General features: G+C 37.2%; 1 protein-coding gene across 22 annotated transcripts in view; it reads left to right on the forward strand.

Moving 5' to 3' along the window:
• Window positions 1-5,982, forward strand: part of NEK1 (NIMA related kinase 1) — a 51,104-nt gene extending 45,122 nt beyond the window's left edge. For 18 of the 22 annotated variants that reach the window (XM_026076146.1, XM_026076155.1, XM_026076154.1 and 15 more), the window contains 4 exons: window positions 507-718; window positions 1,957-2,090; window positions 2,372-2,504; window positions 4,912-5,982. In XM_026076146.1, coding sequence (XP_025931931.1) covers window positions 507-718; window positions 1,957-2,090; window positions 2,372-2,504; window positions 4,912-5,090 — 658 coding nt within the window. In that variant the 3' untranslated portion in view covers window positions 5,091-5,982. Of the gene's footprint in view, window positions 1-506; window positions 719-1,956; window positions 2,091-2,371; window positions 2,505-2,656; window positions 2,766-4,546; window positions 4,743-4,911 lie in introns of those variants that run through there. The other 4 variants (XR_003255245.1, XR_003255244.1, XR_003255246.1 and 1 more) reach the window with 4 other exon arrangements.
• Window positions 5,983-23,252: the final 17,270 nt, after the last annotated feature.

Here is a 23,252-nt window from a genome sequence, read left to right on the forward strand (position 1 = left end):
CAAATTTATTTTTATCTGGATTAAAGTCTTAATTTCTTTCCAGCATTTTCTTATAGTGTATAAATGTTGGATCAAATGCAGGACTGTTAATTGTCTTTTTTTTCTCCCCCCCTTCCCACCACTTCGCAAATTTTTTCACTTGCTTCCTTTCTAAGTCAAATTGAGCAATACCTTTATCTTCCCTGTTGCTATAACTTTGTCATTTCTGCCACCCTTCCCCTTAGCCCACTCAGTGCTTTTGCCTTATGCATTGTCTGTTTAGACAGATCTTTATTCCCTGTGTCTTGCATGATATAGTGATAGCAGTGCTGTAATCATACTGGTCTAAGAATCTGTAGAAAGTGCTGATTCCTTTATTTAGACCAGTGGTGTGATAGGAAAAAAATAACCTTATGTATCCAAAATATTTTTCAGCTATTCCAGTTGTCTTAATAAAAGAAAAGAGCTCTTCCTAGAGTTTGTCTTGTAGAGTATTAATTACATAATCTTATATCACTTTATTTTAGTATGTTTGGAGAGGCAGATACAGATTTGCAGGAGCTCCGGGCCTCAATGGAACAATTACTTAGGGAGCAGCCTAGTGAGGAATTCAGTGAAGAGGAGGAATCTACTTTAAAAGCCAGTGCCATAGAATGCATAAAAAATGGTATGGAGCTGGATGAAGAAGATGAAAATAACCCCAGCAGTGAAAGTGCACTTAATGAAGAATGGCAGTCAGGTATAATCTCTCTGATACCTGTTTTTATCTGTTTTTTATCTGTAAGACTTATTTACTGATGTTAACAATACAAACACAGAAGAAGGTTTTTGCATTATACGCTTGTAATAAAATGAAGGTCTAATTAATAGCTTTTTATTCAAAAATTAGAAAAAAAACAGATATTTACATTTTCTGAATGTCAAGGTCAACATCTAAGCAACAATCAATGCTGTAAATTAAATGTTGGCTACTTGTTAGGCACTGATTATAAATCATTTTTTCTCTAGTCACCTAAAACTTGTCTTCAAGGAAGATCAAAGACACTCTTTTTTTCAATGAATAATTCATGACTACAGTGTAAGAGTGGAAAAATAAATAGCAGTTGACATGACTGGAGTGTCTGAGATCCAACTTCTGTTAGAATTAAGTAATTCAATGGGCACTCAAAAGGAGCGTGAAGTTATTAACCTTGTCCTTCTCCCAAAATAGCTACTAATGCAGTCAAACTAAAAATGGTATAAAAAACTGTCACTGCTTTTAGAGTTTTGTATTAGCAATCAATACACAGTGCTGTACTGAAGCATCAGTTCTGTTTCTAAAATACTGGTTGAGATGTCAGTATTTTACTACTGTTTTAAAATAGTGTGTGTTTATAAATATAGGTATAAAAAGATGTATAAAATCAGTAATTAATCCATAGCTATTGTCTTCAGTAATGCAAAGTGACACAACTTTAAATTGAAGATCTATAAATATTCCTGTAAAATAACACTCCTAATCTAGATAATGCATTCCAGTGAGTGTTTTAAAGTAAAATAAACTTAAGTAATACCTTTTTTTTTTCATGTACATCAGGTATGCGAGTAGAATCTCTCCTATTTCAAGCATTTATTGAGAAAGTATGTTTCTTAGACAAAAGTTTGGATTTTATATCATGTTGGCTAATAGGATTTTACATAAGGATTCTATCTTGCATTGTTAATTACAGCCGCTGAACCCTTCTTGGAGAAGGTAGCTAGGTGCTTCCCATTCAGCATTCAGAATGTATTGACTCTGTCAAGACATGGACTGTCCCTTTTTCATTGCAGGTTGTTCAGAATATCTGTCCACATCATTTAACACTCCTGAGCTTAGCTGCTTTCATTAGATTTAGAGGGCTGTGTAGATGTCAAATTTAGGTACATGGAAACAACATATTCAGAATGTGGGGGAACTTTTTTTTTTTTTTTTAACCATTGCTCGTTCTTTCTTTATAGATAATAGTGATGGAGAGATTGCCAGTGAATGTGAAGAATGTGATAGTGTCTTCAGCCATTTGGAAGAGCTGAGATATAACCTGGAGCAGGAAATAGGCTTTGATAAATTCATTGAAGTTTATGATAAAATAAAGGTTTGTGAAATAACCTCAAGTGGGAAATATTTTAAGAAACAAGATGAATGTACTTAAGGCTGTTTACTTGCACCAGTAACTAATTGCACTGTGTGACTAGAATTAACACATTTCTTTAGTCTTTTATTTTGTTTCAACATGCAGAAATATTAACACAGAAAATTCCATGCTAGTGGATTAAAGAGGAAAGCTTTGGGTTTAACCGTGAATTGCATTGAATAAATCTGTGAACTATTTATGTACATTTTAAATTTGGCCACATGGATTGTCCTTTCTCCTAGGCTATACATGAAGATGAAGATGAAAATATTGATGCTTGTTCAACCATAGTTCAGACTATTCTGGGAAATGAACACAAACACCTGTATGCCAAAATACTTCACCTAGTAATGGCAGACGGAGCCTACCAGGAAGGTAATCAAACAGATTCCAGCAATTATGGGTTGTCTTTGTCATACGTTCTTTCTTGGTTATATACAATAGGTTCTACTATACTTTTAAAACATCTCTGTGCTTTACTGTTGTAGTGATTGGTTAAATTGATAAAACTCACTTTTTTCACAAAGGGTATTTTTATTGCTGCAGCAAAGCATGGCAAACTTTGATAAAGCACACTGACCACTGATGTAACAGGATGTACAGTCACCTATAATAATAACAGATGTCATCTTAAAGGTGAAATATATTTATTTAATTTCTGGAAAACAGTCATTTAAATAGGGAAGATCAAAGACCAGAATAAAACTTTCAACATTAAAAATAATTTTAAGAGTTAGTGATTGTTTTTTTGTTTGTTTGTTTTTTAACTAAAATCATACTGTTCTTTCCAGAACTGTTCTTTTAATGGGTTGCAGTATTATTTGAACTAGTGTCACTACTTTTCTGAAAGGAGAGCTTCACTTGGTTCTTGATTGTATAGTTGTTATTGCCTAGAAGAACTTGGGGTGGAGATACGATCTATCTTAGTTTTCAGGCAGCTCATTGATACATGAAGATAATTTGTCTTGGTGGGAGTCTCCCTAGATTAGCAGTTTACTAAGTAAATGGGCAGTTACCCAGGGTCTTCAGAGGGTCACTGCAGGAGACACCATACAGCCCGTAATCAATGAGAAACACTGGTGCCAAGAAATAAATTGCAGTTATGTAATTTTAGCTTTCTAATGATGAAAACCTTTACTGAAAAAAATAATTTAGAAATCTGAAATAGCTCAAATTATTTCTATAGACATTGGAAATTTAATATATTGTTAATATATTGATCATTGTATTTAATGCATTATATAGTTAAAATTTTGAAATACATGTTACTCAACTTCTATTATTTTCTGCATATTTTAAATTCCTTTACAAATCTGTTGCAAAAGCAAGTGAATAAAGGCTCAAGTAAGATTATTCTAATTATGACTTTCTAAGGTGTTTACATATAAATTTTTTTTGGGGGGAAAAACCCTCTTAAACTAGTTTTAAAAACACATTAATTCTTAATTAAAAAAAAAAGGGGGGGGGAATTCCTAACACAAATCACTGTTTATATTTCCCAATTTTTCTTTGCTAGTGTTGCAGAGCAGTTCAGTCAGTCAGAACACCAGTACCATGTTGGTTTCATTCTATATTATAAAAGTATGACAAAAAAGTGTCCAAAAAATTTATTTCAACCACAATYGATTGACTTAACAGAATTGGAAAGATTTATTGTGGTAGTTATTCTTTCAAGCATCCAGGAGACTGACAATATAGAACAGGAAAAAAAGTGTTACCAGTTTCTTTTCCTTAACACTTTGCCTTAAGGATATTTTAAAACTAGTACTAAAGGCTTAAAATGACAATTTGCTGAAAATGTTTGGCATACTTTTGAATTGTAAGCTGTTGTCTRAGTGAATCCTGTTAGATGAGCTGACTTTGATCTTGCCAAATGCTGATTAACAACTTGCTATTTTTTAATAGCTTCAGTTCTACTTTATTTTACAAATGTGTGAAAAGCATATGAAAATGTAAAGGAAAAAAATAATTCTATATTTTGGAGATTTAAAAAGAAAAAAACTATGCTAATAAAGGTTAACAGAGGGCAAGTGACATTCAGAAGCATTTTCAGGAGCTTCTGTCTCAAGTTTTATACTCCTCAAGAAGAATTTAAAAAATCTATACTCTTCTTTACTAAGAACATTGTCCTGTGTTGACAGCTTCTTATGTAAGACCAAGTGAAGCAGGCAATTTGAGATGCAACTACCTTAAGAAATTTACTAATCCAATAAAGATGTTCACTGTTGTTCACTATTTGTACCCCTAGTGTTTTCAAGACAGTTCTGGTATCAGTCAGGTCTTCATTTCTGACTTTTACTTAATGAATTCTTCTATTATTGCTTATTAAATTTTTTCTCTAAGTTTTTGTTTTCTTACTCCAGGCTGATTTTTATCTTCTGCCTCCTTTCCCCCCTGCCCCCCTCTGCTTTTTACAGATAATGATGAATAAACCTGACTCAGGAAATTCCTTAACGCTGTACTACATATCAGCGTTTGAATTCTGCACAGTGGAATAACAATTGTAGCAGGAAATTGTAACATGGGACAGGAAAAAGAAGATGCAAGAAAAGCATATTGATTGTATGAAAAAGGGGGAGAAACATGCCTTTTAAATTGAGATATTTATACTTTTCTTTCGTGTTCTTGCATATGTGTTCATTAACTATTACTTGCCCAAAATGAAAAAACATATATGTAATTCATCTTTCAAATTCAAACTTAAATACAGAGAAGAATGCCTGAAGATGTTCTGATACAAAACTGAGACCTATCATGTAATACTAAATCTTTGCCATTTCAGCAGCTGGCTTGATCGAYTGGAAAGATTACCACGTTGTGAAAGTATCCACTTCTAGCTGTTTACCTGCATGCTCTTTATGCCTACATACAGAAGTTACTTCATTTTTATTGACCCTTGTGGCTGTATGTAATAACGCCTTAATCTACTGGTCCAGTTTGAGTATTTCACTTTTTTCTTAATAAAAATATATTTTATTTTGAAGCTTAAGGCTTCCGTCACTTCTTAACCAGTGTCATCGGAAATATCTTGATGTTTCCAAAATGATGTTTCCAAATTGAGGCAAAGTGAGGCAAAAGAAAAAATACTTCAATCTTCACTGAAATGTCTGAATTTTCTTGAGATTGTGCAATTCATCTGGAGCTAGAAGATTTTTTTTTCCAGTATTTTTCTTCCTCTTTCCTTTTTCCCTCCCCCAGCCCTTCCCCAAAATCCCTAATATTTAGTTCTTTGAATTTTGCAATCTGGTTATTGATAATACTGTAAGCGGTTGAAAGGGGTTTCTTGGGATTTTTTTATTTACTTTGTTTCTAAATTCTTGCTGTTATACTCAGAGCTCCAGCAGCCACAGGGATGAAAATAAAATATTGCAGGCACAAATGCTATATAATGCTTGTCRGCTTTTGGCTAACATTTTGTAGCTTGATTTCCTCCCCCCGACCCCTGGAAAAGGAAAACAAACAAACAAAAAAACCCAGATTTCTTCTGCTCACCTCTCCTTGCACTGTTCCTTCTGTCAGAGCGGTACTATACAGGGCAGAAGTTAGGCATGTTGTTTTTTTCCAGTTATTGTCTCTGGAAAAGCTTTACTAGCTTTACTCATACAATAAGTCTCTTGTCCTAGATGAAAGGAGCTGTCAACTTCCAACTTCCAACTGCTCTATTGGAGAAAGTAGGGGTTTTTTTCTCAGCCACTGTGAAGTAACAGCCAGTCAGAATAATCTAAAATTGTCTAAAGTTACTTTTCCACAGAGTGAAATCTAGTATGTATATTATTTATAACTGTCAAAATATGTACATGATTTTTGTATAATTGTTTTATTGTGTTATTAAAACTTTGTCCACTGAAAAGTGGTTTTGGGTTTTTTGCTTTGTGTTTTAACATATGATTCTTGAAGGTAGACCAAATTCTAGTCTACTGCAGCTGTATCCTGGGAACCTGCAATGAGAACTCTGAAAGAACAAGTACTAGTAAATGCTTTTAATATATTGCCTACATTTTGGATATCATTATTTCTTTGATCAGCATCTATTGCTTCATCTAAGGAGAAAGTATGTTCATTGTTGGAAACAGTGCCAGTTCTGCTCTATGCTGCTTCCCTTCCTTTTCCCTTTCCTTCTATTTGCCTTTTTCTTTTTTAAGTTCCTTCAATTTTTGCTGCTCTTCACTAGACTTCTTTCCATCCACTTCTGTTGCAAAAGATTGTTCAGCACTGAAATGATCTTCACGAGCCACATCATCCATGACATTTAGCAAATACGCTCTAAAGAGTTTAATGAAGAATGATTCTGCATTATTTTCTTTTTTTAGTTTTGTTTTTCAAATCACATCTCATCCACACTTGTGAAGGGGGGGACTCAAACCTTTAGATTTAAATGAGTATGGATTAATTATATAGAAATTAAAAAAAAAAAMAAAACACAAAACTGGTGAACTTTGTTATACTTCTGCTCTACAACTGTTAATTTTCCTGAGGTGATAGAGTCTTTCTGAAGTCAAGAAGGGTTTTTTGGGGGGGAGGGGGGGCGAGCGTTAATTCTTTTAAAACTTAAATCACATCGTTATTGACATTCTTCATTTCTTATGCAGTCTGCTGGCTTGCTTCTGGTAGGAAGAGAACATGTCTGGACATAATCTGCAGACTTCAAGCTTTACAGATGTAAAGCTTTTTACCAATTAATGATTTGAAAAATATGCAAATTCTGCACAGCTCTTTGAGGAGAATAATCTTCAAACCCGCCAACCAATACTGAGTATCCTTCAAATCCCTCAAGAGCTAATTTAAAATTGACACAGTAAATAAGTTTGTCTGCTAAAGTAATATGCTTATCTCAAATATTAAAGCCTGATTAATGTACACTGTAACGGCATCAATGACTGTGACTTTTCAGGACAATTTATTGGTCTGTATAGAATAATAAATTATTGAAATTAGTTGTTAAGTATTTGGCTTGCATTCATAATATTACATTCACTATAAAGAATTTTCTGTTGTAAATCTAATGGCAAATTGAGATATTGATAGAACAGTATTTTTGGCTGATTAGCTGATTGGTGCCTAAAATCAGTTTCAAAGAAAAGAGCCTGAAGAGGCTTTCACTCTCCTGTTTGCTTAACTTTGAGAGTGTATTTGAAGTTATTACTAGAAGGTASTTCAGAGAAGTATATTACCTGGTTAGGCACCTTGAGTCAAACTCAAAACAGATAACTACCATTTCTGTGGTGTTTTTGATAAGTGAATGGCTGACCAAAGCTCAAATGTACAATACTCTTGACAAGAGTCTGTGTGCTTTTGTAGACATCTACAACATTTATCAGTAATTCATATTTCAGCTTTTAGTGCACCTGTGTCTCCCTTTTGCTATGATTTGTGCAGGAATGCTGTATGTTCATTCAAACATGTTTTTAATACAGCTGCTTTCTGTTGTATATTGAAGTAATATGCTTGACTATATATTTAGATCAAAGAAAAGTTAGAATCTAAGTAATTTTTTAAGTACTGATGACTAAACTTAGGTTCTCAGTGTGCTTCCCCGGCTGTGTACTGCTTAGCTCATACCCACCTACCCTTTGTTATAGTCTATCTTTATGGTGATAAACAGCACCATACCTGTGATGCAGCCTCACCCGTCGGCATTATACAGAACTGCACTGAGATGGCAAGGAAGACCAGTGGGCAGCAACAACTGGGAGGATGCAGAGCACGGTTCTGTCTCTACATCTTGCAGATTTACGAAATGCTGGATGAAAAACCATAGCGAAATGTTTGAATTAGGGTTAAAAAATGGGAGAAAAGTTCCTCTAAAATTGTGCATTTATTACAGAGTAAGTCCTGAATATTCCATTTGATGAAGAATACTTCACTAACCTGGTATCAGACCTTCTTACAATCAAAAGATCATCAAATAAATTGTATAATTTTAGTTGAAAGCTTTATTTTGGGTCCACGTTCATGCTAATGTCAAACAAGCTTTTTAGCCTTTCTTACTATTTGCTATCTTCTCATTCTTGAATGAGAGAGATATTTAATTGACTTTTTATAAAGGGCTGTTACTGAAATATTGGGATGAGGTTTACTTCATGTTTAAAAAGAAACAAATACCATGAGCAGAGGATTAATGTTAGAGGTCAAGATTAAAAGAGAAAAATGTTCTGCACTTAAAGGAGTTATGCTYTCAAAGCACAATGTATAACATGCCTAATGATTTGTGAGGACACTAAATATCCAATTTAGATACTACTTAAGCACTTCTACATGCATTCATCTGCAATACTAAATAATGTGCCTCTAAGGAATTAAAAATCAATTCAGTTGCTCATCTGCTGTAATTTGCTTCTAATCTAGGTATGCCCCTATGGTGGGGCTAGAGTACAAATAACTTGTTTCCACTGCATTCCTATGTGTAGCATAGTTAATTGAAATGAGCAGAATTTAACAAAATCTAAAATTTGCTGATCTCTATTAAGCAGATGAATTACAGAAGAGAAAGTCCTGTCTGTAAGCTGTTATTCAACATAGTATTCCACATACAGAAATTTTCCTGTTGCTCAACACAGTAGTAGATGCAAGTTCTACTGTAAAGTATCTGAAGTATTTGTAGGTACTAACTCTTGTGTAATTGTACTGAAAACAAAAAAATAAGCTGGGTTGTCCCATCTCACTATAAAAATACTAGAGTGCCAGTTCATACCACTGCTTCTGTCATGTGTTAACTTTAGACTATTTGGGGGATTAGGTCAAGCACTGAGCAGTAAGTGTTTTTTCTCAGATGCTGTGCTGTAGAGGCAGGAGATGTGGATTTGAACTCCTGAGTCTGACAAAGCCTCCTGAGTCTGAGCTCTGGACGTGAGGCCTGCATCAGCTATGTAACGGCAGAGGAAAGATTGGAGGTATCATCACTTCCATAAGGTAAAGTCCAGAGTATGCAAAAAGTTGAACTTCAAATGAATAGGGAAATTTTTCGGATGAACACTTAAGCTCCTTTCCCCTTTAGGCAGCCAGATGTGAAGAGTTAAGATTCATAATATTGTAATTAGATGCCTGAATTTGTAAGTAGTCTCACTTTAGGCACCCCCTTCTTTTTGTGGATCTCACCTTAGTTTGCCATAGCAAAGTATAACTAGCCTCATTTTATTATTTCACAGGGATTATACATTTTATAGGCCTTAAAAACTGTTGTACAGTTGGACTTTTGTCACACCATAATATGCAAGATGTAGAATTTTGCATTCATTTCCTTTTCTGAGGCAAGAGAAATCTGTATTTTGTTCTGGAGATCGCATACATGCAGTTTGTACGTACCTCTTCTGATCTCTCTCAAAAATCACTGCCTTCTCCCCAGAACATCTGCAGGTCTAACACCTCTCATTTCTTCGCAGCATTTACATCAGTTTTCCCTCATAGGAGACCAGCTCCATCTCTGCCCTGCAGTTCCCCAGTGGGAACTGGTCTCTGGGGTCTGTGTGCCAGATGGGACCACCCACCTGCAGCTGTCGGATTTGGTGCCAGCCCACAGTGGGGCCAGGTGGCAGCATAATAGTGGCAGTGGGGATAGGTGTGCACAGTGCCCCTCTGGGGGTGTGCAGAAATCACCGTGTTGCCCAGTATCATGAAGGTGGAGTGGGTATAAACCCGCATGCTTCCATTGCTTTGTATCAGGTTCTGGCTATTGAAGGGCAGCAAGGAAATCACCATCACAGAAAACAAATTATCCCTGAGGAATATACAGGGGGATTAGAAGCAGGAGGGTGGGAAGGTTGCACTTTTCTTGGAAGGATGTGGGGCTACCTGGTGCTCCAGGCAGGGAGGGTACTGAAGTTGGTAGATGGTGAGTCTGATTCAGTGTGCAAATTCTTAAGTTCCTGTAAATTATTTTACAAGTATTTCCCTGTATAGGCTATGTTCTGAAAACACTAAGCATAAACACAAATCTATTTWAAAAAAAAAAGAAAAGTTTTATTGACAAATCACATATTGACAAATCAGAAACACAGCAATACTGCTTAGAGATAGAGGAAGAAATTATCCAGCTGAGCAGCAAAAGCCTCTAGATAGAGAGCTTGTATTAGTAATGAAATCCTTGCACTCCTTTTCTTGGGGGAGAGAATGGGGAAAATGGCATGGCATGTCCAGTTTCCCCAAATGACCAGATGCTAATATGAACAGAACAAAATGGTTGCGATGGTTGCATATGGTTGGATTTGGTAACAATCTTTCCTCCAACCAGATGGAGTAGAAGTGTGCTCTAACTAAATTACTGATTGACCTTTTTTCTCCCCTAAAAGCACCTGATCAAAGCTCTAGTAAAGCCAGGCTAGTCTTAATTTGCTACTGGTGATAAAGTGAACACAAATATAGAAATTTGATTTTCAATCCTTTTAAATCCCCCCCCCCCAAATAATCCTGTGCTTTCTCAGGTCTCACCTTAGCTCTTGGTGTTTTCCATTTTCATTCATGAGGAAAAAATGGAAAGCCATATAGACTAAAATTTAGTATAAAATTTCTAGAATGCTTGGTTTTGCTATTTTTATCATAGCAGTCTAGATAGAACAATTTCTAGAGTGCAAATACTGCTTTTAAAAACTATAAAGAGCTTCTTCCTTTAAATTAAATTTGTGTTTTAATGCAATACACACTTCAAATGCATTTCCAGGTTAATCTGCTTTCTAGTTGAGATGATGAGTATCACTTCAAATAGCATCACTTTGAATGGCTGGCTTGTGCAAGAGTCTTAAAAACACTTCTTCAGCAACTACAGCCTTAATTGAATTACTTGCATATGGATAATATTAATTTGTACTTGCTTGGGATATACATAAGTAAGAGTTCAGCTACTGCTAAACTGCTTGTCTTGAGCACCTCTGATCTGGCTCACTCTTCCAAGGTTTTATTTCCAAGACATTTTCAAACCAAGATGTGATTTAGTTAAATCACTAATTCCATTAACTTTCTTTTTAACTTTACAGTTAAAAACTCACAGGGCCAAAGACTTGATTGTTGGGGATTTTTTTCATGTTAGCTGCACAGCAAAGGCCCAAAAGAGGTGGCTGGCCCAGTTGGAAAACTCTAGCAGAAGAAGTATTTGCTTAGTTTCAGAATGGCTATGACAGTTCTTTTCTGTGTCACCCCTGAGGTTGCCTTTATCAAGTGTGAGGCTGGAGCGCTGTATGAGTCACTTATGCTTGGCTGATGAACATTCCCTTAGGGACTGTAGTCAGCCAGGAGAAATTAAAGTTTGGCTTTAAATAGCACTGTGGCTCAAGCTGATGCAGATGTGCTTGGAGTATAATGGAACCGTAATCAAATCCTTGACATATCCTAATTCTTGCTGTATCCTACAGACAGTCCTGATGGTAATCTTTTCTCTACAGAAAGGGATGAAGTACGCATTTTTGCTGTATCCTGAATATAGGATATCAACTATCAATTTCCCTTGATTAGATTTTAGGCAAAAACTCTGTGATTCTCTCTCTGTCTTAATAAAACATTAAATCTCAAGCTGGCTTACTTTAGGGATGTTTTTTCTTCCTTCTGTCAATTTCCCCATCAGCAGTCAAGAGATCTCCTTGCTGTTTGTTTTATTGCTGCTACACCTATTTTAGATGTTATCAGAGTAGTTTTGAAAAAGTAATGTATGTAGCCTACCCTTTTTCTGAAGAACTGACTGATTTGGTGGGGTATCGAAAAGACAGAAAACTTGAGACACTATTAATGATTAGCTAGAGCTCTCTCTGTTGTGGATCCAGACTAATAAGACCACTGCTAAAGATAGGTCAGATATAGCCTCCTTTTTATAAACTAGTGTAGCTAGTGTATTTTCTATAAACTCTATTTCTTCCTTTGTATTAAGCCATAATAACTCTTGATAAAGATGCCTAAAAGASGATAAGAAATTGCATATAGTTTGCCATTATTGTAGATTGGTTAATCCTTTCCCACTGGCATTAATTTTGATAACTTAAATGGCAGTTTAGAGTATTTTACAGCCTTTTTTTTCAGACTGTGTCAGAGAAAGTCAAAAGGGGAAAATTATCATGGCAGCTGAGCTTCTCAATAGCACAGATTTGGACTCACACTTGACATACTTTTTGCCTTTTTAATTATAAGAAATGTTAGTATTTTTTAGTATTTCATGCTCAATAGTTTTGAAGGCTTGGTAAAACATTGACCTTCTAAATTGTTAGTAAACATATGTGAAGAATTCTTTCCACAGCAATAAAACATCTCTGATGTGAGTCTTAGCTACAAATAATATGGTATTTTTTCAGCTGTTAAACAACCTACTGATTGCATGGAATAGTACCCTGTTCCACCATGAACTTTAATGTCAGTTAATGATCTCAGTGCCCTGAATAACTTAATTCACTATATCTGTAGTGCCTCCTTTCCTCAGATGGCCACTATTGCTTTCTCTACGTTGGGCAAACTTGTTTGTCCAGAAGGAAACTCCAGCAAATTCTGACTCTAAGAGACGACGGGGTTAAGTATTGCCAGTTGGGAAGGGAGCACATTTCAATCCTGGCCCATGGCCTCTGTTAACCATGCAGGGATACTACCAGTAACTAGTCTGCTTAGATTGGTAATGGAAGGATTTTCCACCATTAATATCAATATTTAGGCATACATACAATAGTGGAGCATGAGTGCACACAGTGATAAGCCCTCCCTAACCCCCAAGCACAGTAAAACTTCTAAAGCAAGCTTCAGAGATTGGACAGGTTAAGTTCTATCAAATCGCATTGTGATCTTCTGAGATGCAACTGCTCTCAGCTGTCTATTCTTTTCATTTGCTTAAGGTTATTAAGTCCAGCAGACTGAAATGTGTGCCCAAACTCATGCTTCAGTACAAAGCATAGCACCCTTGATTAAACTGCTGCGAAGGTCAGTTGGAGCCAAGTCATGTGACTTTGGACTGCAGTTGGTGAGGATATAAGCACATCTTTCATTCTGCTTGTTCTGCCACGTGATAGTAATCTCCATCAAAAGGATGGGGTCTTGTACTTACTTAACACTATTTTTGTTTTCACTTGCTGGCAAAACTCTCCAGCGATGTTTTATTCTGTCTCTCAGCAGCTAAAATTGTGAGAAATGTTGTCTATTTCTTTGGATTAATGTTACTGAAACAATTTTAAAATCTAGAAATTGAGAAATTGCTGTTCTGTCATATGATAAAGCGTGGGGTCTTTCTGGGGGGACTGCACTAATCTGTGGTATGAAACAGGTTGGATCCCTTCCTATAGTCACTAGCTTTAACAGAGCTGTATTTGATACTTCAACTCAGGTATTTTCAGCTTAAATCTGGAAGCCTTGGGTACAAGGCCTATAAGATGCTGGGTGTCTTTTTTTTTTTTTCTTTTGAATTTCTGTAGTCTGTCTTAGTGGTGTCTGAAAAATATACTGCTCACCTACAATTTCATTGATATTAATGGAAATTGTAGGTGCCTCATTTCTGGAAATCAAATCCTGATGGTTTTTGAGCCTAAGGGAACTGTATTTCCTTGCCATTTGATAACAGAGAGGTCAGCAGGCTTTGTGATCCTTGGACAGAAGACACTGTAGAATAATAGAATGAACTGGAAAAATCTGCTGAAAGCATTTGGGAGTTTTAAGGGGTATAGAATATATCTCTAACACGCACACGTTCTGTGACAAAGTTTACTGTTACCCAGGCCTAGAATTAGTCAAATAAAACAGCAGGGAAGCCCTTTTTGTGTCTCTTGCCCACATTTCTTACTAACATTTTTACATTCTCTCATTCCCTCTTCTAATGGCAGCCGTGGGGAAAAGCGCCTAGTACAGCACTAATCAAATGAAGAAAAACGCTAAAGAAAGCAGCGAGGCCAAGGTTTCAACCATTCTCCCTTTCTTGCCCAGGAAAATGTCAGTGACCTCTTGACACCTCCCATGGGAACTTTTAAATTGACATGAGTATTTGCCAAGTAAATGCAAACAATTAAAACAGTACTGTTTCTGACTTATCTCCCCCCAAGTCAATGAAAGTGAATTAAGATTCCCACAGCAGCTATAACCAGCTAACCTCATTTAAGGTGGCAGCGTATGTGGATATGTATCAGGACTGATTAATAAACACTTCCAAGCACTCAGAAGTGCTATTCGCTTGGGAAAGTGAAAATAAAAAGGACAAAAAATAAGTTACAGCTTGTTCTTGGATCATCATCTGGGAAACCTGGTATTTTGGTTAAAACTACCATGTTTCATGTTATGTAGCACTACCTAGGGTCAAAACATTGTTAATCTGTCCTATGAAAATAGAAAGGGAAAGCATTTCAAGTTAGTTATATCCTGATTTTTCACTCTGCTATGTTTTTTGCTGGGATAAAGTATTCATGAAGGATTGTTGGAACTCTTGGAGAATATTCTGTTTTTATTACCTGTCAGTTGCCAATTTCTCTTTTGAAATCTGATGACCAGGAATGGAGGGTTAGTAGAGTACACTGCATCTCGAGCTTCTCCATACCATTTTTCCCCACAACTAGGGAATGTCTCTGCTGCCCAGCAACAGGTGCTCCTTTAGGGTATTCTAGGAGATAGGTCACAAGACTGGAGATGTGTGGTTTAGTCCTGGGAATTGTCCCTTTGTTTCCTGTCCAGCAAATCATTTAATTTATCTTGCAGAGAGAACTGAATCTATGCTAGTCATTATCTCCCTCCTTTGTCTTACCTATTCTTCACTTTCCAGGCTTTTTCATTTTAAGCTGCAGTCCTCAATGTATGAGGCGAGTCGGCTTTCATGCTCCACATCACTGTCATCTAAAAAGAAACCAGCACAATAAATACTATTAATAAAAATGCTTCCAATTGTATCTGCAACTGCAGAAAAATGCTCACCAACTAATGTGAACTAGCACACAGGAAAACACCTAGCTCAGAGCATTTCCTGACAAGTTTTTTGACCGCAGCTGCCTCATCTATATTTAAGGACTGTGACATAGATGAAAAATACACCCTTTTTTTAGTGGAGGTGTGACTTTAGAGAAGAATGCTGGTAGAAATGCATTAGCAGTTTGGAGTGGTGCTTGCTAACAGATTTTTGGCATATTTATCCATTGTCAGAGCCCTAGTCACATCCATATGCAGAGTTGGTGTCTGAATTTCTGGGACATGTGGGAAAATAATAATTGAAAATGAGTTTGACTGTAGCTCATATAAAAGTGTATATTCAAGAGATATTTAAGGGCTGGTGCCTAGCTAAAGGGGATGGAATCCAGCTGCCTGTTTTCTTTGGCCCGCAGAATCAGTTTGATGTGATTTACATTTTCAGAGCCAACTTCACAAACAAAGAGCTAGAGGGTCCGTTTGGGGGGATATTTTCTGTTTTTTGTGAGTAGATATTTTATAGACCAAATTCCTAGTTCCACAAAATCAGTGACTCCAGGCTGTGGGACAATATAAGTAAGTACAAAGACTGGAATTGATTGCTAGTAATGATCTATGAGATAAGTTTTTAAACTAAGCCAGTGCAGAGAGGGCTGTTGCCAGATGTGTGGGAGTGAAAGTGACACAAAGCTACAAAAAAAAATAAATAAATAAAAAATAAAAATAAAAAAAAAAAATTGGCAATCCCAAAGCGATTATATAGCCTTGTAGTGCCAGAAGCCTCAGAGGATTCATCTTGTGTCTCAGTGTCTTTATCAACTTGAAAGCCAAGTCCCAAGCTTTATAAAAGAAATACAAAGTAGTGCCATAAATACTCCATAAATTCATCTCACCTTCTTAATCTTATTTTGAATAAGTAAAAGGGTTTTTTGTCTATACTCCCCAATTTGTAGAGAAAAACTATGGTAGCAAAAGTAATACAATGACAGGAATAACACAGCAAGTCAGACACTCAGTAAATTAGGCAACCACGAACAACTTCTGATATGAATTTTGACAAGGAAAAAGGAGAAGGAAGGATTACTCCCCTGATTCTTTCTTTTCTTTCTAGCATGGGTGGAGGTTAGTGGCAATCTATGGGAACTTTTCTTATTATATTAAGCAATGACGATTGCTAAATATCTAAAGACAGTTTATTTGTCTACACAGTCCCTGTCCCTTTATTCCCCTACCTTCATCCCCATATAATTCAAAATTTGTCAGGGTTTCATGTAGGAAGTTTTCCTTCAGAATCAAGCTTTGTTGGAAATTCTTGCTTTTTGCTTCTAAGATGTTATACAAGAAAATGATAGTACATTGATCACATCTGAACCTCTGCCTATATGCTTTCTTAAGTGTACCTGAAATCACAGATATCTGAAGCTATGAAGGGGGCTTCTGTAGCTTTCAGACCACACAATAGGTATAATTTGTACTAATTAATTAAATTTGTGCTAGTTTGATAATTAATTTGTGCTAATTAAAATGCAACTTTCCTTGTATCTGAGGATATGTTCCAAAAAGGGATGCTTCAGTCAAAGGAAGAGCTTTACCCTGGGGTAAGGATACTGGTTTGACTACTTTTGGATAGAAATGTTAGTGCACTTCAAATTTTGTAACATATTTTGATTTTTATATCTTAGTATGCAAACATGTACAAAACCTATTTCATCACTCATATTATTGATAGCACAGCAGAACTGTGCAAGTGTGGCAGAGCTGTTTGAAAACTAAACATGCTGATAATTCTACTGGCCTGTCAAAGAGCTCTGCCCAGCAGGCAGTTTTAGTAGGAAAATACTATTTTAAGGAAGTAAATCTTTTTAAAGAAACTAGCTGAGCATGCTTTTATGAACTAACATTACAACTCTATCAGATGGTTTTATTTTTTTTGGCAAGCTATCAAACTATTGCAGCACTCAAAACTCTAAAATGGCTTATTTTAGAATTTAAACAAGCTAGTAAATTCTTCTTGTAGAATTTGCTCTAAAAACATATGGAAAGGTGTCACATATGCATCCTGGAGCATTTTACTGTTCCCCTGCTCCTAAGCCTGGGAGTGTTGCRCAGCTACATTCTGACTCTCTTCTGGGACAAAATCCAAGCTGACCAAGTTTCATTGCAGAGGAGATCTAGGTGAAGGGACTGTGGTGCATTTCAACAGATTCCTGGATTTGGACAAAACAGGAACTTCAGGACTCACCATAAAGCGCACATGAACCACAGTACAGACATGCTTGCTGCTGCTATACATTTCTCATTCTTTAGCTACCACAAAAGCACAACTGGTTTGTAAAGACTTGTCCTTCTGTAAACACACAGGAGCCTTGCAGTAACTGCTCGTAGAATGAGACATCAGCTGTTTGTTAAGACCTGTAGAATTTCCTGAATTTTCATTTAATTGTGGTGCAGTTGCACCAAAAGAGAATTAGTGGACACAAATACTTCTCAGCTGGTTGAAAGGCCAAAGACTAAGGGAGGTGCATAATGGTATGTTCTAAAGGTATATTTTGCGTGAAAAGGTGAAGAGTGCCAGAGCTTCCAGCCTGCTACTTTGGGGGGGATAGACGCTCATGTACAGGCCTTGGCCAAGGATGTTTGCCTCTAGAACGGCTCATTTGAGTGCAGGACCTCACAAGATAAAATAGCACAGTGCTGTGGCTTCCTTCCTGTTCATGAAGTTTGTTGACTAACTTTGTCTGCCTCATAGGATTTCAGAGTGAGAGAGAAGCTGAAATGCTTTTCTGGAAGTATAAAACACAAATACAAACAAAAGACAGAAACCAGGAATTGTAGACCTGACGTGACTCATGTAGTCTTCTCACAATGCCCACAACAAACCTGCCCTCTGCACAGTCCACCTACAAAGGTGTCTTTGACTCTCCTTAGCTCTTCCAGCTCCTCCTATCCACTATCGTATTTTTTTGTTTAAATAGTACACATGCCAAGCATCTAGTCTCCAGACGTTCAGCTTCTTTCAGATACCATGGTAATGAGGTATGGTAATGGAGACTAAGTAAAGTTTTATGAATKTTTAATGTTGACTATCTTTTACTGTATTCATGTCTTTGCATGTTTAAAAGGAAAAAAATAGTTTGGGCCCTGCAACTTGCCTCAGATATTTGTGTTTTGAAAGCTCTAAATATTTGTCACAATGTTCCTGAAGAATAAAATTGGAATTCAGTCACTCTAACCCATTATCACCCCAAAGTGGCTGATTACAGTTCTGTCTGTTCCCAATCTACAGTAATGCAGTAATTCTACTTACGCATTTATATGGTTGTCAGTTTACTGTTGATATGAAACATAGCAGCCAGTTCATCAGGAAGTTTTACACTGTGACTCGTACGTAGCCTTTGCAGGTGGGGAAAATTATTTAATAGCTTAAAAATTTGCTAACAATCTAGCACACTATAAAAATGGCATGTAAGTGTTCCAAGAAGTCTAAGGCAGTCAGTAATTCTAAAGCTACATCCTGAATCAGTTACAAATCTTTGAGAGAGCAGATCTGAATCAGACTGTAACATTCCTAGAATAGGATTGAACAGGATTGTCCACGCAAGAATGTCTCCTGTGGACAGAGCACTAGTTCTAGAGAAGCAAAGGAGTATTTGGACCAACACCTAGATTAGGTCTGCAGTGTATCAGCTGGATGTAAGAACAAAAACAGTTCACTTGATTTTAGCATAAACATGTTAGACAGGAGGTTCTTGCATTTCTGTTTGCTGTGTCTTTTCTAAAACCTTCATGGCTGTGCGATCTAGTTTGATTTTTTTTAAATAAGCATTCTTCTCTGCCTTTTCTTTAACCTTGTTTGTAGTAAGGGCAATTTCAGGCTTGCTGGTTAATAACACAAGGGCATTCTGTTCCCAACAGTGTAATGATCATTTTAATCAAGTTCTTGACCACTTGCATGCACCCAGCACCTTACTGCATTTCTACAGGACAGAGCAGCGTACACTGCAGCTAGGCTACAGGGATCATAAGAACCCATCAGCCCAGTAAGTGTCCTCCAGCGACCAGCCTGGGGGGAATGCAGTGAGGTTATGAGGAGCATAGCAAAATACTGAGAACTTGTAACCCAGTAATTCTTTAATGCTTCGACTGCTTTTTTCTTCCGCATATTCCCTGATCATGACTCATATTGAAAGTTATTACAAAAGCAACAAAGTATGTGCAAAGGTATGATCCCACCTTCACTTTGTCACAGACAGCTAGTTCACAATATTCATACACAAATGAAAGCCTCCTCCAGAAAGCAAGAAACTAAAAAGTAATCAAAAAATCAAATATCGTCTTAGCCTTGTTAGGTTTGAGACACAGCACAGCAACTTTTGTTATACCCTAAGCTAGACACCTACTTGAATACAGAATAAAGATCTAAAACTAGAAACCAAAATGTACCGAAAACATATCACCCCTTTTTTCCTCCCTCCTCACAGATATAAGAATAATAATAGCAGAGATTCTTGCTGCACAGCACAAACAGAAGCCTTAGAAGTACATTTGTATTACAGTCATTGATCCTGGTGCGACTAGTTCACAACACAAAGTGTGGCAGGGACAGCACAAAACTCAGTTTGCCATCAAACTGACCAATCAATATCAACCATGCTGAGCTCCGTGTGGCCAGAATTACACTAACAGTAATTGAGCTAGATAGTTTAAAGCTAGCACTAACTGCAGCATAGACATCTTGTTGAAAAAAAAAAAGCTCTTCAATGAGAAAGGAGCAAAGTCATGGCAGAACATCCTTGCCCATTTCCACCAGGGACTGAAGAAAGTCAGCCATCCTTCACTGTGTGCTATAGTTGCTCATATAAATCCAGTAATATCAGCATGGGCATCAGTGGTAAACTCTTACTAAACTGATGTCAGTGGGAGTTTTGCTTGGCCTTTAGCCTTTGAAAGGAGATTGCCACTGCATCTCTGGGGGTCACTTTACAAGGAAATAAGATTAACCTTTTTGGTCTGTGCTTGAGATTGATGGGAAAGATGGGCTAATGTGGAAGTTACAGATGGTGAAACACCATCCTTTCTGAAAAAATTAGCTATAAAATATAGTTTATTTTAGTATGAAGAAGTGTATATTAAAGCAAAAGTGTGTTTATTCTTTTCAGTAGAAATAATATTAATGTTAAAATTAATTCCTAAATCCACAAATAAAAAAATTTCAGATGACAGCTCCCTTAAGACCCTATCTTTTTATACATTTTCTGACATGACACAAGTCCTCTTGCTCCATGATTCTTATTACTTTGATTTTGAGCCATTGAAGTGATCTCAGATTTTGAGGATGTACTTCACAAATAGGTTTTATTTATATGTTTATTCCCACAGGCAAGGGTTTCTCTTACTCAGCATTCAGTTGCTCAGTTTGTTTCAAGAATCTAAATATACTGATCGCTAACATTACTTTTTCAGGCATACTGGTTATCCTGCCATCAGGATTATGATCTTCAGTGGCATTTTGTAGTGTTACAATGAGGATCGGACCTGGTTTTGCTTTTCAACGCATTAGTGTATTTCAGTACATTTAATGCTTTTGCTCTTTAGTGCATTTGATTACAAATGTCTGTATGTTTCAAAAGATTTGCATGCTGACAAGTGGAATGTTATTCTGAAATGTCTTATACTATTTTTTAGACAAATTTCCTAAGGAAGCAGATTTAAATGATTATGGTGTATATCCGTCAGGCCCACTTCCCAATTACTTTTATTTCATTGGCAAAACCTGACAGAAGATTTCTAAAGGTATTAAAATTCTAACGGTTTTATGGAAAACAGTGGTCATATCCAGAAAAGATCAAATGATCCCTACTAAAGAAGAGTGCTCAACAGAGATCAAGTTATCTCTTCTTCTTGGCCTGCCAACTGGTCAATTAGCCAGCCTGTTCAGCGCCAGGTCCAGCATACACTGCCTGGTATTTTGAAGACATAGGAAAAACTAAGGATACTTGGAGATGTGTTAGAAACAGGAATTATTGCAGTACGGTTTGGGAGGGTGGGGGAATAGAAAGCATGATTGCATTGGTGGAGACGGCTGAAGACATAAATCCTGTAGGCTGGTTGGCCCATAAGAGAAACAGAAGGTATCAGCACAGGGGAAGGAGGAGTACAGGGGACATGGTAGGTTTATTGCACTAAGGATGCTGGATACAGAAAACAGGTTCATACGAAACCAGGCTTACCAGTTCTGCTGCTGACAGTCTTTTTGCCTTTTGCTGTTCTCTTCTGTCTACAGCCCTTCACTTCTCTCTTACTTTATCCAGTGGCTTCCAGAAGGAGAGAAATGGCATACACTAGAGAGAAAACAAAGTTTGTGTCTGAAAGTTTCTGAAGTACAATTTATTACATGAAAAAACATGTAAAATGTATTTTCACAGATATGAAAATATTTTAAATAGAAATTACAATTGYAAAAGTCCAGGGATTTTACTAATTGGAAGACAGAAGCTGCCTCTTACCTCAAATTTGTGTTCTTAACGGTTCTCTGCCCTATGCAACRTGCAGTTTCTCCACTGCATCATCTAGTTCCTTGCATGACTCTTGCTAAGTAATGAACTGTACATACGAATGGAATGGTTTCAAGAAGGGAGGTCTCCTCGTGTAAAAAATGTGCAAGGTGTATGGTTCCTTGCRTGTGCCCGGATGTGAAAATGAATACATACTTAAATATAATAGTCCAGATCCTGCTCTTTCGAGTGCTGGCATCAGCCTGTTCTAGCCTCTCTGAGACAAAACACTTCATCCGTAAGAGGGCAGTGGCGTACATCGGCATGCACACCCGCAGTTTTTTACATAAAGCGTAGTTGGTTGAAAATTAACTACTGCTGCTCAGGAAGCAACATATTTATGTGATTCTCATCAGAATGTTTACTGCTTTGGCTAGTATACTAAGATGTATTAATATTTTACAGACTTTACATAAAACATTATCAAAGACCAACCCTGATGAAGGGCTAGTCTTTTTATCCGGCTTCCCTGAACTTTCATCTTGCTTCTCTTGTGCACCACCTGTAATGCAATGTCGCTACTGTTCTAACAGATATTGTACTTTCCTTAGGCARCAAATGCAGTTTAGCCAACAATAACTATGTTGCTTACAAAACTATACTATGCTGGAAAGGCTAGTAAATTATTTCTGTTGAACCTTTCCAAAAGCTATCATCAAGGTGAGAGTGAAATCTAACTGCAAGATGAACTTTTGTTTAGACACAACAAGCACGTCAATGTTTTAAATGTACTGATGATTCTTCTTTCTGTAGGGGCAGTGCTCATGTGGCAAAATACAGGAATACTATGAGGTATGGGAATGTTCTTACGTATCAGGTGTTTATACTCTTCTATTTATGTTGCAGGACTCCCTAGAAAGCACAGACATAGAACAGAACTCCATCTGTATCAGTTTGCCTAAACTCCAGAACTCATGGAGGAGGAGAGGTTATTTCTTAATAAAGTGCAGACATTTAAAGCTTTTACTATTTCTACTGGGAAGAATCAGTTAAAGATTCTTTCTGTAGGAACACATATATTTGGAAATCCCAATAATCATAGAATAGCAATTCTGTAGGAAACAACCAAGCTAGCAAATCCTGAAGACAAAAAAAAAAAAAGCCTATCAGGCAATCAACCTATGCAAACCTGCATTAAAAAAAAGTTTTTTAGATGCCCATAAAATCCAGTAAGAATGACAACAACCGTAGTTAACTTGAATAGAGCAAAACTAAACACAACAGGGAAGCCTTCGGATCGTTTCCTTTTTGAGTTGCAGTAAAGAGACATTCAGCTGGAATGTACCAGTATACCAAAACTTTTACCTGCCTTTAGACTGTCCCACTTCCATAGGAGAGGTGCCTCATCCAGTTGAAAAGCGTGGGTTTTTTTAATTAGTTCTTGCTGTTTTATTTTATGAGTAATTTAGGTGTACCTTAGGCTCCACTTCATCCTTTATTCTTACAGTCTGGTATAGCGGTATTTTACAGAAACCGCCTGCAGAGCAAACAATACGCTGAACGCAGGTGTGCGCGCCAGCAGAGACACCCGTGACGGACGGCTTCTGACATTAGCGATTCGTGTAGGGCCAGTCACTCGCTCGCTGCTGCCCGAGGCGCGGGCACCCTGAGGCGCCGCTTTGCGCCGCTCCGCCCGGCGCCGCGCGCAGCGGCCGCGGGAGAGACCCAGCGGCGAGGGGAGACCCACGGGGGGGACCCGGGGCGGGACGGGGCGCCCCTCTGCCCGCGCTGC

Source organism: Apteryx rowi, unplaced genomic scaffold (assembly GCF_003343035.1).
Source record: "Apteryx rowi isolate R43461 unplaced genomic scaffold, aptRow1 scaffold_427, whole genome shotgun sequence".
In the NCBI taxonomy this organism is placed as follows: Eukaryota; Metazoa; Chordata; class Aves; order Apterygiformes; family Apterygidae; genus Apteryx; species Apteryx rowi.